The 16,042-nt window shown below is 55.5% G+C and overlaps 5 protein-coding genes across 5 annotated transcripts; 4 read left to right on the plus strand and 1 right to left on the minus strand.

Annotated features, from left to right (window-relative positions):
* The first annotated feature begins 1,216 nt into the window (after positions 1-1,216).
* On the plus strand, positions 1,217-4,457 carry BZA05DRAFT_354973 (eukaryotic membrane protein family-domain-containing protein). The gene is made up of 4 exons (XM_051481376.1): positions 1,217-2,759; positions 2,813-2,954; positions 3,002-3,462; positions 3,515-4,457. Exons 1-4 carry the CDS (start codon positions 1,248-1,250, stop codon positions 4,124-4,126), a joined length of 2,727 nt encoding a protein of 908 aa, XP_051338501.1. The 5' UTR covers positions 1,217-1,247; the 3' UTR covers positions 4,127-4,457.
* Positions 4,458-4,856: 399 nt separating this feature from the next.
* On the plus strand, positions 4,857-5,717 carry BZA05DRAFT_401733 (uncharacterized protein). The gene has a single exon (XM_051484025.1). It carries the CDS (start codon positions 4,948-4,950, stop codon positions 5,482-5,484), a length of 537 nt encoding a protein of 178 aa, XP_051338502.1. The 5' UTR covers positions 4,857-4,947; the 3' UTR covers positions 5,485-5,717.
* Positions 5,718-6,991: 1,274 nt separating this feature from the next.
* BZA05DRAFT_446012 (uncharacterized protein) lies at positions 6,992-9,805 on the plus strand (the record flags this gene model as incomplete). The annotated part of the gene is made up of 5 exons (XM_051487043.1): positions 6,992-7,057; positions 7,119-7,219; positions 7,349-7,913; positions 7,969-9,684; positions 9,782-9,805. The coding sequence occupies 5 exons, from the start codon at positions 6,992-6,994 to the stop codon at positions 9,803-9,805; spliced, it is 2,472 nt and encodes an 823-aa protein (XP_051338503.1).
* A 345-nt stretch (positions 9,806-10,150) lies between these two features.
* BZA05DRAFT_375072 (histidine phosphatase superfamily) lies at positions 10,151-11,164 on the minus strand (the record flags this gene model as incomplete). Its single annotated transcript, XM_051481777.1, has 2 exons — positions 10,885-11,164; positions 10,151-10,834 (listed from the first exon to the last, which is right to left on the minus strand). The coding sequence occupies exons 1-2, from the start codon at positions 10,912-10,914 to the stop codon at positions 10,151-10,153; spliced, it is 714 nt and encodes a 237-aa protein (XP_051338504.1). The 5' UTR covers positions 10,915-11,164.
* On the plus strand, positions 11,165-15,734 carry BZA05DRAFT_354976 (uncharacterized protein). Its single transcript, XM_051481377.1, has 3 exons — positions 11,165-11,601; positions 11,689-14,578; positions 14,909-15,734. The coding sequence occupies exons 1-3, from the start codon at positions 11,456-11,458 to the stop codon at positions 15,647-15,649; spliced, it is 3,777 nt and encodes a 1,258-aa protein (XP_051338505.1). The 5' UTR covers positions 11,165-11,455; the 3' UTR covers positions 15,650-15,734.
* The last annotated feature ends 308 nt before the right edge of the window (positions 15,735-16,042 follow it).

Below are 16,042 nucleotides of genomic sequence, written 5' to 3' on the forward strand. Positions count from 1 at the left end.
GAAGAAGAAAACGGGGGGGGGGGGGTGATACTTTACTTTTACTTGTGGTGTTTAGTGTGCGGAAATGTTTGCGTTGTTTGTCATTGCAATTGGGGTTTGTGTGCGCACTCACTGAGTGGTTTCGATTTGCTCCCCGTGCAAAGGGAGGAAAGGTCGGTCATTGCAGCATGGTTAGGTGTGCAAAAGCGAGATTTGTTTTTGTTTTGTCATTCTGAATTCAACCTATTCTTACCACCATCAGGCACAAAACCACCGCGTGAAGTTTATGCACTAGGATACCGGAGCCATTCGAACACACGAAGCCGCTCAACGTCACGAAACAGCAGAGATATCATGAAGCCAGCCGAGTGACCACTCATGTAGGCACCTCTTCGTCGAGTGATTTCTGTGAATACCACATTCCAGGTGGAATTGCGGATATGCCGAGATTTTGACTGCATCGACGTGCTTTTCGGCTGAGCTCGCCGGTACGAGCGATATGGGTCGGGTATGGAAGCTCGGATGGGAGCTTTGGGAAAGTTGGCGATCACTGTGGCTGAGAAATAATGTTGTCGAGACGCGGAGGGCAAGAGCCTCTCGCTGTTCTAGCGGGCATGTAGGTACCCGGGGGGTGGGTAGACCTGAAATATTAAATGATGCCTAGCCGGTCTTTATCTCTACAGCACTGTTGGTGGTAGTGGAACGATAGCTCGGGGGACAAATGTGCGTGCTTGAAAACTCAACCTCGCGATGACCGAGCTTTACGCGGAGCATCTCTCTTCCCGTGACCGATGGAAGTTGAATGGCCCGATATATCAATCTTGTGACTAGAGCAAAGAACTAAAGTTCAGAGTAGGTATTAGGCCTACAGTCTCTCGAGCATTATCCGTCCGGATCCCATCTTTAAGCTCGGGAGCAGTTTGTCAAGATGTTCCAATATCTGATAAGGCAGTAAGGCATCACTTCAAGCACTTACGCGCTCCGTACATCCCTTGAGCTTGCCCGGCTCTCCTAAACATTTGACGACTAGCTATAGGTGCGGATGGCCGTACCTGCAATAACCATATCACGATGGTTTGTTAGTCTCACTAGCGCCAACGGCATTACTAGAGCCGTATCATAATAATATACTTTACCGAAGGTTACCTCTCCGGTGAAGTTGGTTTTATTGCCTGAGCTCGGATCAAGAGATGCCGTGAGCATGTGAGAAGAAAGGTTTTGAAGGAGAGCTCGAGCTTCCTCCCCAGAAGGCGGTTTCACGCCCAAAGATGCTGATCCCTGTCGTCGATCGCGCTCCTGCACCGCACTCATCATCACCACCACCATCAACGCGCCCGTCAGCGTCAACTTGGCGTCTCCGCCTGTACCGCATCCAGAAGCCGCAACAACAAAGACAACAGCCCCGACAGCTCAGTACGGCTGCTAATGCATGTTCTGTTCGTGGGGAATTTCTTCAACAGCTTTGTTTGCGCGACAAGATGGTGCCCGGTGATCGAGGGCTCGGGATCGAGCTTGGAGGAGGAGCAGGAGGAGTAGGAGGAGGAGACGGGAGGGGGAGAGTCGGACACGTTTACCCAACACCACCGCCAGAGGACAGGCTGTCCGAATTGCGGCAAACATCAGGGCCCGGCGACGATAGTGGGATGGCTTGGGAGGGCGAGGGGCAGAACAAGGAAGCGGAGAAAGAGGACATGGTGGCCGTGGGTAAAGTGCTGAAGCTGTCTCACGAGCAGTTAGGCGAGCTTCTACCCTTGGATACCACCTCGACGCCGTTCGTTTTGCAGCCATCGTCTTCGTCTTCCTCTCCAGCTCGCCGCGCGAGATCGAGCACCCTTACGAATACCGGGACTGGGCCTGCGAGACCGTTGGTCGCGGGAAGGACGTTGTCTACACCGCCTACCTCAAGGAGAGTTGTGACCACGCCAGCGAGAAATCCGAATACGACCTCATCCAGGAGGAGAGAGAGTGGCAGCAGGGACAGAGGCATGATTACACCGAAACGAAAAAACTCTGGTTCCACTACGAGCACGGCTACGAGCACGACAGTGGTACACAATTATGGCGGCGGGGATGCGAGCTATGATACCCCGGGAGGCAGTGACGTCGACAAGGTGAACGGCAGTCGTCGGGAAGGCAGTCAACCGACTTCGACATCGACAACAATAACTACACCGTCGGCACTCCCGCCGCTGCCTTTCCAGAGCTACCTCTCATTAGCGCTGTCATCGCCGACTTCTGCAAGTTTCCCCGACACGCCGAGTACCAACGATGATGCATCTACACAGAGAGCAGGGCCGGTGTACGGAAAGCCGCCGCACCACTCTGATGATTCGGCAGAAATTGCGATGGAGCGTATCATGAACTTTTTTCTCCTTCCGCCGAAGCTGGAGGCTGCATTGGTGTTCGGCGTCTTCGCATGCCTGGACAGCTGGCTTTACATATTCACCATCCTGCCACTGCGATTTTTGAAGGCTATCGGCGTGTTGATGGGATACTGGAGGATGCGAGTATGGAATTACTTTAACTACGATGGCAACAAGTTGCGAAAGAAGTCTAGGAAAGATGGTGAAGCCGAAACGCCCGAGAAGCGGCGAGAGCGTAAGAAACGTAAAGAAACCAACGTGAGCGGGTTGAACCCAAATCATAAGGCAGATATCTTGAGGGGTATGATTCTATTTACCAGCTGCTGGTTCTTGATGCGGTTCGATGCTAGTCAGATGTACCATTCGATCCGCGGGCAGAGTGGCATCAAATTATATGTCATTTACAACATGCTCGATGTAAGTTCCGGCATAGGCTTCGACTCTTTGATAGATGCTCACGGGTGGCCTAGTTTGCGGACAAATTATGTGCTGCCCTCGGACAAGACATCTTCGATGTGCTTTTCTCTCGAGAAGTGCTCGACCGGCGTCCCGACGGCCACAGCAAGATCTGGCGGCCCATCGCGTTCTTTTTGCTCGCATTGGCCTACAATAGTTGGTACCCAATCCGGAGAATCAACTCCCTTACTGACCTTTATTAGTTGCTCACTCACTCGTACTTTTTTATCAAGTGATCACCCTCAACGTCGCCGTTAACTCTTACTCCAATGCGCTTGTGACGCTGCTGCTATCTGTGCAATTTGTCGAGATCAAATCCACCGTTTTCAAGAAGTTCGAGAAGGAGAACCTGTTTCAGCTCCTCTGTGCCGACATCGTCGAGCGGTTCCAGTTGATACTGATGCTCGTCATCATCGCTACACGGAACTTGGTAGAGCTGGGGGTGTGGTCCCTTTCGCCGTCTCCCAGCGGCGGAGTCCTCCCGAAAAGCTTCACGTTCTTCCCCAAGTGGACTGGAGAAATCATGGGTCCATTTTTTATGGTGATTGGGTCCGAGATGATCGTCGACTGGCTCAAACACGCCTACATCACAAAGTTCAACAACATCAGGCCAGTGCTATACGAGCGCTTCCTGGACGTGCAATGCAAAGACTACTACTCCCGCGTACGTAGCATCATCCCCCGGTCTCTCCCTCCATCAACTAACAATCGCACAGGCATTCACGGACCAAAACCTAACCAAGCGGATCGGCCTCCCCGTGATCCCGCTGGCCTGCCTGTTCATCCGCGCCACAATCCAAACCTACCACATGTTCTTAGCCACACACGTTCCGTCGCCGCTGCCCAGCACGTCCGCCACGACGTCTCTCAGCGAGAACCTCGCGACCTCGGAGACCTCCGCGGCACTAGCTAGCATCGACACGATCCTGCGGCGGGCGCTCTCGCGCTCTGACGCCTCAGCCTCCACGCTCTTCGACGACTTTGTCGCCGCCGCAACAATGGCGTTCTTCCTGCTCGCGTGCTTCCTCATCTTCCTCGCCGTCAAGCTGCTGCTGGGGATCACGCTGCTCGGCATCGCCCGCAGCCGCTATCGGGGCCTCAAGGAGCGCGAGCGGATGTGGACGCATACCGGCGCCCATAGGAGTAGTGCCTTCGGCACTACTACTATCACTGCCGAGAATAGGGCTATCATATATGGTGGTAATCCGGATGAGGAATTGAAGGTGGCGGAAATGGTCCGTAAAGGACGCGAGAAGGAGATGCGCGTAGAGATGGACTCCCTCGAGGGCGTCACCAGGTATAAAATGTGTGCTAAGAGGATCTGGTAGTGTTGCTTTACGGTACTTTACTCGGCTTTACTCGACTTTGGGGCGGGCGGGCGTTGTGTGTTTTGTCGGTGTCTTTGTAGAGAGAATGAGAGAGAGAGGGAGAGAGAGGGAACACCGATTTATTGTCGCATACGGCGTGTCTAGACTATGGCAAATTGATGTCTTTGTACAATAGCGGAGAGACCGTGCTTGCAATGTGTACCGAGTGAGTATGAGTGTTTGACGATGGCTGGAGAGTTAGGTAGAGGTTCAACTTAGCCGTCAGGATTCAGGAATTAGGATGATCTACGTAAGAGCCAGGAAATAGTTGAGCAATCCAATCTAAGCCCGGATTCTAAGTACATACCTGTTCCGAGCGCACCTGCGTTCCCCATCAATGTGTAGAGTGCTTGCTATCTATATCACAGCGACAACCCGGTTACCTACCCGGGGTTTGAGTCTCGATGCCGGACGTAGAGTACCTATTACATAGTAGAGTAGAGTAGATGCGCAATCCAGCATGATACGGTAGGTACCGTACTATGTAGGTACGGTAGTGAGGAGGTAGGCACGGCGGTGGGGAGTTAGTGGGAAGGTACGGCGGTGGGGAGGAACCGGGCGAATGCAGTGATGATGATGACGATTAAACAAAAAAGGAAACAAAAACAAAACAAAAAAAGAAACCAAATCCCGCATTCCCGCAGGCGCATGCGGTAGAGTGGCGGTAGCGTAGCGGCTTCGAACGTTGAAGAAGCATTCTACAGCCTAGTGGTGTGTGTGTAGACTACGTGTAGAGTATAGGCAGTTTACTCTATAACTATTTCCAAATATCGGCAGAATACATGACATGGCATCGCGAGTACGGTAATTATGGCAGCGGTTCACCGTTATCCTTCCATTCCACTCCCGGGTTCTTTCTTTTTTCCGTTCTTTTTTTACCCAGCGGGACGTACGCAGCGCGAACCACGGGGCGGGTACGGTACATTCATGACGCTCGCCCACCCAGCGTTGCCCACCCAGCGTCGACTCTCACTCTCTACCTATGGTGCGGCCTACCTATCCAGCTGCGGGGTTTCGTGTTTCGTGTTTCGGGTTTCGGGGCTGTCGATCGGCGGCGTGTAGTTCCTCTAGAGTATTGTAGAGTACACTGTAGGGCGTTGCCGCAGGCCCGCAGCGCCTGGGCGGAGGAGGCGTTTTGTTTCAGAGCTCGGGTACCGGGGAGTACTGCGTGGCCTGCGTGGCTTGCCAGGTGGCTTGGGTGGCTTGCGGGAGGGGGGCCCGGGGCGGGAGATCGAAATACATCATACATACTGTACATGCATTGCCGGTATTCGTGGACGATGCGCGGGAGTCGTTGGGACTCGGGGATTCGGAGGTGAGGAATCGTGTATTGTGTCGTGGGAGGATGGTCGGCGGCATATCTACCGTACTTACTGAGCTACTAAGCAGCCTGAATGTGCGGGAATTCAGACAGCAAATTCCCCCGATCCTCGTTGCCTGCAACTTCCCGCTTCATTGCTCTCGTGGTCTCGTTATGATTCGCCGTTTGGCCAGTGAGCCTTGAGGGGACTCGGGAGCACTGAACTTTGAACTTTGAACTTTGAACTTTGAAGCCTGGGAACGGTCCGGGTATGTCGGCGGGGTGCCGATACTAGGTACTTTTATACTCTATCATATTATCATAATCTCTCCTCATCTCTCATCTCTAGACTCCAGGGTAGTTATGGTACCTATCTCTACTCCATCTTGTCCACAGCTCCAAGATAGAAGGTCTCACACTGAGGTCATCTATCCACCTATCCACGCGTGCATGTGGTGCATTTCCACCCACCGAGCACCTACTAACGGAGAAACGCCATCTGCAGGGAATCTGCAGGGACATGAGCCAGGACTCCTGGCGACGTTAATTACTAGGGCGACGTGGGGAAGCGCCGCAAGGTACGCGAGCCGCTGATAGGCTGGCGGGGTTCAGGAATCGGGAGGGATGGCACGAAATAGTTACGCGGAATGGGCAGGCGTATGAGATTTGGGGGTTTGGGGGGTTTGAGGGGGTGGGAGTGGGTGGAGTGGGTGAGGCGATTGGTGACTGGAGACTGGAGGCTGGTGTGCGGGTCCTTGCGGTCACTCTCTGGTAGATTGATCGATTCGAGACGAGAGAGGAGAGAGAGTGCGCTCGCTTGGTGTGGTGATGGGACCGAGGAAAGGGAGGGAGGAGGGACTGCCTGCTGCTGATGTTGATGATGCTGCTTACACCCCCAAATCCCCGCCCCATGGTTGTGTGTGAAGTAGATTCATTCTTGTACATTGCATCCCACACTTGCTTTCACACTTGCTGGCTGGCTCTGGCTTTTTCGTTTCTTCCTTTGCTTGCCCTTTCCTTTCCTTTCCTCTTCCTTGCGTTTTCGTTTCTATCGCATCGCTGGTCGAAGTCAACGTTTCGGAGAAGTCGACATTCAACTCCCCCCACCGCCCCTCCCAGCTAGCGAGCGCCATTCACTCTCACCCCACACTCCCCACCACGTTCTATCGGCATCATCGTCGCTGGCCTTGGAGTGTCGCTCGGTCGATCTCAATCTCCGAATCGGATTGAATGGCGCTGGCTGGTTGATCCCAACAAAACACACCCTCCTTCCACCGTCGTGGACCACCGCAACCCGGCGTAAACAATCACCACTTACTTTCCTTGAACGACGACAACATCGACACCAACTCGGCTCACTTTTCCTTTCGGTTATTTTCCTCCTTCTCTTCTCGACGGCGGACTGGTCCGCGGTTCCTCCCTTGACGGGCATTTGATTTCGCGACATACTCAGCGTACAGGATACCTAGGATATTCGGTGGTGAATCTACAAACCTCGCAACGGACCTCAACAAACATCCCCAACCATGGGGTGCTTCGGGCGAAATCGCAAACAAGAGTTTGTGCTCGCCGAGCACAAATTCGCATACATCGTGCGTATACCCACTCCCGCGCCGGGCTGGGACAGGAGGAATGTGGGCTGACGGACGACAGAACATGAATGATTACACCAGCAAGAGCTTCATTAATTATGTGGCCTATGGGTGGATTTATGTTGGCACGTTGGTTTCGGTGGCTTGCTATGCTGCGGACATGTAAGTTATACATGCGTGGGGAGGAGTCGCATCGCGCACGGATGATGGTCTATGCTCGATTGGCGAGATGTCGGCGTGCGCAACGGCTTTCTTTTTTTACTTTATTTTCTGACGAGTGTGAATGCGCAGCTACACGGCCGTTATCCTCCTCGCGTTCAACCGTTGGACCAACGATACCCTCGAGAAGAGTGGTATCATCGATTTCGATGTCGCCAGGATTGTGTTCTCGGTGTGTATATTCTTCTCGATTGTGCTGCTGGCCATCGATTGGTTCCGTGCGATTCGCGTCATTAAGAGCGATGGTGTCGCCGAGGCATATATGGACCTGATCGCGGTCGGGTTCAATTGCATTTGGGGTGGGAAGGGGAAGGAGGATACGGGCTGGAAACGGTTCCTCGTCTTCTCGAGGTTGACTAAGTCGAGAGGCGTGGTGGACTATCTCGCACTGTTTACATACTTCGCGTTCAAGGGCTGGGTGAGGATCATCTTCGCTGAGGGCCCGCGGGTCGTTATCAACGCCTTGACTTTCATCTCTGTTACCCAGGCGGATGTGATTGTCCACAGCGGTCAATGGGATGGTTGGGACAAGTTCGGCAAGAACGTCCAGGCGCTTTACGATGAGAACAAGCTTCAAGTGATGATCTTGGGGACCATGGCATTCACGAGTCTGTTCTGGGTCATGGCGGTTCTTCGGGTAGGATCTGATCTCCTAGAAAATAGGCACGAATCTTGCTGACCGATGCATCTAGCTTCTGCTTGCGGCGATAATCTATGTCGTCTACCTATGGCACACGATGACGGGAACTCAGAGTCTGAGCAAATACTGCAAGGAGCGCATTGACACGCGGATGGGCGAGATTGTCCAGAAGAAGCACGACAAGGCGATTCAGCGAGAAAAGAAACAGGGCACTGCATTCATCGCGCGACAGCCGACAATACCCGTTCTTGCGCCAACTCGCAATCCCACCGTCGGGCGCGTAGTGGCATCGAATCCGATGAGCTCCAGTGCGAATCTGATACCGCGCTCCAACACATTGGTCTCGAATACGCCGCCCCCGAGCTACATGAGCCGAGAGCCGAAGCTTCCGTTCATTCAAGAATCGGGACCCGCACCGCCGGCTCGTGCTCTCACCCGTGGGCCTGGAAATGCTCCGGTTGGTGTTGTGCATCAGTCTGCTCCTTCGAGGTCTGGAACCATGCGGACACACATTAGTTATGAGTCGTCCGCCTCTTCGAGGGACTACCAGCAATCGGTAATCTCAGATCACCGGATGCAGCCACAGCAACCTTACTACGACCCTACAGTTGATTCTGGATACCTACCACAGCCAGTGGGGGGACAGAGACGCATGGAGGAACAGCACAGTGGGTATGCTGGTGACGGAGAGTACCACCAGCTGCAGCCCCTCCAGCCAGGACAGTCCGGAAGAAGTACGTTCGTGATGGACAGGCTCGCCCGAAACAACACGGTTGGCGGAGGATACGACAACGGACAACCGCCGGTTCTTGCTGGCCAAGGTGGACGAGGCAGATTTCCCATCCGCCCCCGAGAGCCTGTGGACCAACAGCTCGGTGGTTGGGGCGCACCACCGCCAGGACCCAGGAGGCAGACCGCTGGTCTGCAACAGATGTACAGAGCACCGCAGCCTGGGCCCAGAAGCCAGACGGCGGGTCCTATGGAGGGGAGATACGGACTGCCACCACAAAATTTAGCGCCTCAGATGAGGGGATATGGCGCGCCACCTCCTCGAAGTCGCACGGCAGGACCATCGGAAGGAGCATATGGCCCTCCTCCTGTAGGCAACACTGTGGTGGACAGAATGGATGGTGGATACGGTGGTGGTGCTCCCCCTCGCAGCCATACCGCAGCTCCCTCAGCTGGTGCCTATGATCCTCCTCTCAGAAGTCAGAGCACAGCACCGGCGGCCGGAGCATACGGTCCTCCGCCTAGAAGTCATACCGCAGCACCAACAGCCGGAGCATACGGCCCTCCTCCTAGAAGCCGCACAGCTGCACCCAGAGATGACAGCTATGCTCTTCCTCCAATAAACACAGCAGTCGGACTCGACGACGGCTTCCACACCCCTCCACCACCACCGATAAAAGACACCGGCTACACGACACCGCAAAGCGGCGTATCGAACTCCGATTACTCACCATCGCGCACCATGACCGCCGTTGCAATCGAGGGCGGCTACGGAACTCCACCACGCGGCCAACGCGAGTACAGCCGTGACAGCGGCCAGTCGTCACTGCGTGATCGCGAGGAGCAGCTCGCACAACCACTGTACGCGGGAAAACCGACTTTCCGTCCACCCCCACGCGAGCAGTCTAGGAGCCCGCCGGTTCAGGTTCAGGACTATGGGCTCGAGGAGTTTGGCCCGCCCAGAAGATCCAGAACTGCGCCGGTCGAGGGTGGTCTCGAGGCTCGCAATACTACACCACCACCACCGAGATCAGAAACTGTACCCCCTCCTCCGCCCACTACGATGAGGGGAGGATTTGATGGGAATGGCGGTATGTTTTGAGTACCTATAATCTGAGTAATTATTGGTGCGGTAGAATATTGCTGTGATAAACGCATGATTGTGATTGATTGGCTTGGTTCTTGTACATATCTTCTGCGTCTGAAAGTGTTTTCTCGTTTGTTTATTTGCGGCCGCTGGAGTAGATTGGGTGTATTATCGGAGTCTTACTGCATGATGGGGAGGTGATGATTGATTTGGGTTGCCTGCTTGGTTACCTGCTTTTGAAGTTGCACGATAGCAAGTACGAGAATGAGAATGATTCGAGTTGTCGAGTACCGTAATAACGATAATGCGTGCGTAAGTACACAAAGCATCAAACAAAGCGAGCAAAAGCAAAAGCAAAAGCAGATCTATATCGACACGCCCCGGTGTCCTCCTTCCACCCGCCATCCACCGCACCAGATCAGGTATGACTACTCAAGAACTGATTCAACTCCGTCTTGCCCAGCGGCTTTCCATGAGTACGATGCTTCTTACTCTCCTCAGTCTCCTGTAGCGAATCCGTATCGCCCACCCACACATAAGTTCTACACTCAGTATTCGACCAGCCCGTTCCCGGAAAATCCCCCGTGCCCTTCCAATCCTCGGTGAGATAGTGCAGAAACCCACCATGGAGCACGCAGACAACATTTTCCTCGGGCCTTTCCCTGAGCCACTTCCTCACCCACCGCGCACGCTCCGTCAGCGCGGCCGGATCCGGCCCCCAAAACCCCTTCTTGCTCGTCCACTCCGATGCGGCAGCTTCACACGCCGAAAAGTCGAGGACGGCGCGGGATCCGTGCGCCGTCCGCTTCAGCATTGGATCTGCCCGCAGGATGGGCACGTCGCTGCCTGTGTCGCAGGGGAGAGAGGAGGTCTCTTGTAGCTGTGGCAGCAAAAGCACCGGCACGCCGGAGTGGATCTGCGTGGGGAATCCGAGGAGGGTCGTTTGGATTGTGCGCTTGAGGGGAGAGCTGACGAGGAGGGATACTGGGGGGGAGGGGGGGAAGCGGTCCGGCAGGGTGAGGCATTGTGTCTCCCCTAGCGGAGTCAGGTATGGGTCCCGGATGTGGTAGCGCTCGTTTACGTTGTGTTCTGCTTGGCCGTGCTGAGGAGGGTTAGCTACAGGGAGGAGTGAATGGGGGAGGCGGGACGAACGCGGATCAGGGTGACGATCTTGGGGGCCATTATGGATGGCGGTTGTGCTGGTGGTGCTGCTGCTGGTGGTTGTGATACGGTGGTGGAATGGGAAGGAGTGGATTGAAGTCGAGATAGAGGGGTGCCTGGATGGATGAATAGCCGTTGAGTCGAGTCAAGTCAAGTCGAGCAAACCGAGCCGAGCCGAGTTGCGGACCGTTTTGACGTCACTCCAAACGTGCGTACGATTACTCAACTCTATATGCGTACCGCCGGTGACTTGGTGAGAAGGTTTTCAATGGCAGCCAGCGCGGAGCTCTATGTAGAGTGGGATGGCGATGCCTTGCTTGCTGGAGGTTACACCGCCGTGTAACTAGAGTAATCTCACTAGAGTGGGTACCTCAAGATCCCTACCTCTGTCTCCGCCGTGCAGTGCAGCTTCGCCTGGCCTGGTGAGTCTAGTAGAGCACTATACACCACACTACATCATCACCATCTCCATACTATCGCGCCCCTCCCCCACCACGACGACGAAGACGACGGCACTCTTCCACCCCGCCTCCGCCCCACCCCCACCGACGATACCCTACAGATGGAGAGCACCCTCTTCCCATCCACGCCCGCGCTCCCGGCCCGCGCCCCGGAAATCATCCGCGCTCACACGATACAGCTACAGAGTGCGTCGCTGAGCTCGCGCGAGGCCGAGCGGCAGCGGCGGTTCCAGGGGCTTGTGCGGCGGTGAGTTTCTCCGCCCCCTCGTGCCAGCCATGGAGCTCGCTCGCTCGCTCGATCCTGAAGTGCTGATTCCGGTCCCTGTCTATGTAGCTACATGTCGCAGCTGCTATACGGATGCCAGCGGGCGCACTGCGACACGCCGACGTGCTACAGTGCGCGGAAGCGTTTACCCCGGAACTCGAATGCGTCGCGCCGGCTGTCGCTGCTGTCGGCGCGCATCATTGCGTGCAATCTCGCGGCCGGCGATGAGCCGCTCCGCGCGCTGTGTCCTGGCAAGCCCGTTGTGCCCACGCTCGCTACGGGGGGAAAGCGCACAGAGAAGGAGGTGGGTGTGGTCACCGATAAGGGCGCGAAGGATCCTAGGTCGTTTACGCAGATGCTGTTTAATACTGTCGCCTTGAAGATGGTCGAGTGGATTAGTCTGCCGCCACCGCTGCCGCCGAGGAAGGTGGAGGGGGAGGAGGGGGAGGAAGACGGGGAGGGGGAGGAAGACGGGGAGGGGGGGGGGCAGGAGGAGGAACACGAACCGCCGAAATTGAAGTTCCCGGTTAATCCTCTGGACGTGATGGATACTGGCCGGATGAACAAGGATTCCGAGGCGGTCAGTCAGATGCATCACCAGGAGATACTACAGCAGCAGACGAGGCGGAGGATGTCGTCCGCAAAGGATGTGACGCCGACGCCACACTCAAATGCGAAGGCGAAACTCACCACCCCCATAAACACTTTTATACCGCCACCAGTATATCACCAACCACGACTGCGGAAGGAAAAGGACGCGGCAGCGGTTGCGAAGCCACATCTCACGCCTAGCAGAAGCGACAAGAACGCGGCGACGTTGATGCTTTGGCCGGCAACGGAACCGGTGGCGGTGGGGCCGCAGAGCTTGAAGATCCTGAATGAGGATATCTGCGAGGCACTGTGGCAGATGTGCAGCGACCCTGCGACATCGGAAGCGGAGATGATCGGAGTGGTGGCGTTTGCGGAACAGAGTGTTTTCTACGTTCTGTCCACACCGGAAGCTGCTCTTGCGTCGTTTGGTGGCGTTGGAGATGACGATTCGGTCGGCTTCGATTCGGGATCGGTCGAGAGGGCGCTCGGCTTGCTGTACAAGTGTGGACTGCAGGAATGCGCTATACGCGCTGTGTGGGAAGGAATGGCAAACGTCTTCTCGAAGCCCGGTAAAGGCTTGTCGGATAAGGCCGCGGCGGGCATGATCGTCGTGGCTCTTCATGTGCTGGCACGGGGGCTTGTGGACGACGAAGAGGTGTTCAGGATTGTGACGGAGTTGAGGGCGGCCGGGAAAGTGTCGAATGGACATGATGTCGCCCCGGATATAGGCTTCGAGGACGAGCTTGCCGAGCGGCTGATGAGGAGAGTTTTGAGGGCTATAGCATTTAGAGGGACGGAAGGGGATGCCACGGTTTCTCATCTGAAGCAGTACCTGCGGAGGTGCGAACAGCTACATAGGAAACAGAGAGATCTGCAGATTGTGGCTGATTTCGGGAAGGAGCTGGTTGGAATGGCTAATGATGGGTCTATCAGAGGAGGAACGGGACTCGCCAGGTGCATGCTGGAGTGGACGAGGGTGGTGTTCGCTAGGTGTTGGAATGGCGACGAAGTGGTGACGCGGAACGGTCTCGCTGGTGCATGTGTTGAGATGTTCGAGCTGCTCCATGCGGATTACGAGGCCTATGGACTGTTTCCAGAGGTCTTCGAGACGTGGATGATCGGACAGCGGATAAGTCCCACTGTCTGGCCAGTCGCGTGGTGCAATAAAACTATCAAGACAAGAGCACCCGACGATATCCACCTCCTGGACCACGCATACCTCTTTTCGGTCTCGCATCGAGTCACGTATTTCCGTGCCATCAACCTGGACATCATGAAGAAGGCGTATGAGAGTGCGATCGCGAATCTCCGCATGGTCAGCCAGATGAGCGATCTGACGAAACTGGGGTATCCCTACTTTGCGGCAAAGATCGATACCGCTCTCAGCATATACTTCGTCATTGCCGTTCGCCGAACAAACTTGCTAGAGGACGCACTCAACCAATTGATTCATCGCGAACACCGCGAGTTACTACGACCACTCAAGATCCGGTTTGCGGAGGGAGAGGAGGGCGTTGACCAAGGTGGCGTGCAGCAGGAGTTCTTCTCCCTGTTGATCAAAGAAATCATGTCACCAGAGTTCGGGATGTTCGTGACGGACGAGCGCACACGGATGTCGTGGTTCTGGGAGGGCAGTCTCGAGAGTTCCGCAAAGTTCGAGCTCGTGGGTCTCGTCGTCGGCCTCGCAGTCTACAACGGCATCACCCTTCCCGTGAACTTTCCAAAGGCGCTGTACATCAAGCTCCTTGGCGGCACGCCGACTCTCGACGACATCGACGATTGCTGGCCCGAGCTGGCGCGCGGCCTGAGGGATCTCCTCACCTGGGAGGACGGAGACGTCGCTAACGTCTTCATCCGCACGTATGAATACTCCACCGATGTTCTTGGCCAGGTCCACTCTGTCGATATGGAGCATGCGAAAACGAACGGCCCCGAGTTCCTGCCGCGCCCCATCCCGAGGATTAAATCTCCCAAGAAAAAACCCGCCGCCGTGGCGGAAGACAAGAAGCTGGAGCATTGGCTGCCCACACTCGCTGCGCCGGATGAGTGGTTGGGCTCGCTGAGCCAGATCCTGGAGAACATCAATTCCGAGGAACGCGATGAGCGCATGCAACGACAGAGGACTGCGAATGCCGAGGCACGCGAGGAGCTTCTGCAACGGCAGAGGGCTCGGGGCACCGAGGAGCGAGATGGGCGCCTGCAACGACAGAGGACTGCAAATGCCGAGGAACGCGCGGAGCGCCTGCAACAACAGAGGACTGCGAATGCCGCGGCACGCGAGGAGCACCTGCAACGGCAGAGGATTGAGGATGTCGAGGAACGTGAGGGGCGCCTGCAACGACTGAGGACTGGGAATACCAGGTATACTGTTACGTATCGTGATCTTAATGAGCCTAGTGGTGACGAGGAGGAGGGGGATGCAGAGGATGCGAAAGAGGATGAGCCAGTGGTGGGGGCAGTGCGCCCGGATGCACCAGAGGAGCAGGTTGATTATAGGCCGGTGGCGCCCCAGAGGACTATTGAGTGGATACCCGCGGAGGAGACAAGTATTCAGAGTCCACCTGCGCCTGCACCTGCACCGGCTGGGGAGGAGGATCCGCCTGTTCATTTGGCTGGTGCGCCTGTTGTGGAGGAGGATCCACCTGTTGATACGGCTGATACGGCTGGTGTGGATGATATTGGGCCAGGTGATGGTAAGCCTGGCAATGGAGATGAGCAGCCGGAGACGATGCCGGAGCAGTCTGATACCCAGTTGGTGGAAGAGGTGGAAGAGACGAGTACAGAGACCCGAACGGACGAGAAGCCACAGCAAGTCCCCGATTCTCAGCCAGATCTAGCCAACGCCCCACCGCCACAGCCAGAAGACGAAGAAGCTCTCCTACCCTCACCCCCAACTACACCCCACGAAGCCCCTCTAGTAACCAACGCCAACCGCGAGGAATACGTCCGCGACTACATCTCCTGGCTGACATCACGCTCGATCCACCCCGCCTATACCTGTTTCGCGCGGGGCTTCCACGCGCTCCTCCCTCAACGCAGCCTGCACCTATTCTGTCCCTCGACGCTGCAAACACTGATTGAGGGCTCGTCCTCCACCACGCCGCTGTCGATCACACGTCTCGAAGCAGTGTGCAAATACGAAGACGGGTACCACGCGGGACACCGAGTGATCCGCGACTTCTGGGCGGTAGTGCACAGCTTCAACGAGGAGAAGCGGCGGCAGCTGCTCGAGTTCGTGACCAGCTCGCCGCGCGTGCCGATCGGCGGCGTCGAGAACATCATGTTCTATATCGTCCGCAACGGCGAGGACTCGGAGCGCCTCCCGTCCAGCCTGACGTGTTTTGGCAGGCTCCTGCTGCCGGAGTATGCCAACAGGAAGAAGCTCAAGAGGAAGCTGGAGCTGGCGCTGGAGAATAGTAAGGGCTTTGGGAATCCGTAGCCTGTAGCGTGTGTAGAGTGTGTACTTGTGCATGTACTTATGATGTGTATGTACGATAGGAAATGGAAGGAATGACAATGAGGTGTTCTAAGTATCATACCGTACCTGTTCAGTTTTTATCTATACCCCAAGAGAGAGAAAATGTGCCCAGCACAGCAACGTAGACTCGTAGAGCAAGCAAAATGAAATCCACATCGATCAGCTTTATATATACCCTCGCCCCCGTCCTCTTCTTCTTCTTCCTCTTCTTCTCCCCCCTCTCCGCAAATGACAAACTCCTGGTCAAACAAAAGGAAACAAAACAACAAAACAACAACGCCAGTCAGTACTAGATAAGTAGAAGGAAGAAAAGAAAAAAGAAAAACCCCAAACAACTCGAGGCAGTAGATGTAT

Source organism: Tricharina praecox, assembly GCF_024521635.1.
Source record: "Tricharina praecox strain CBS 144465 chromosome Unknown BZA05scaffold_16, whole genome shotgun sequence".
Taxonomy (NCBI): Eukaryota; Fungi; Ascomycota; class Pezizomycetes; order Pezizales; family Pyronemataceae; genus Tricharina; species Tricharina praecox.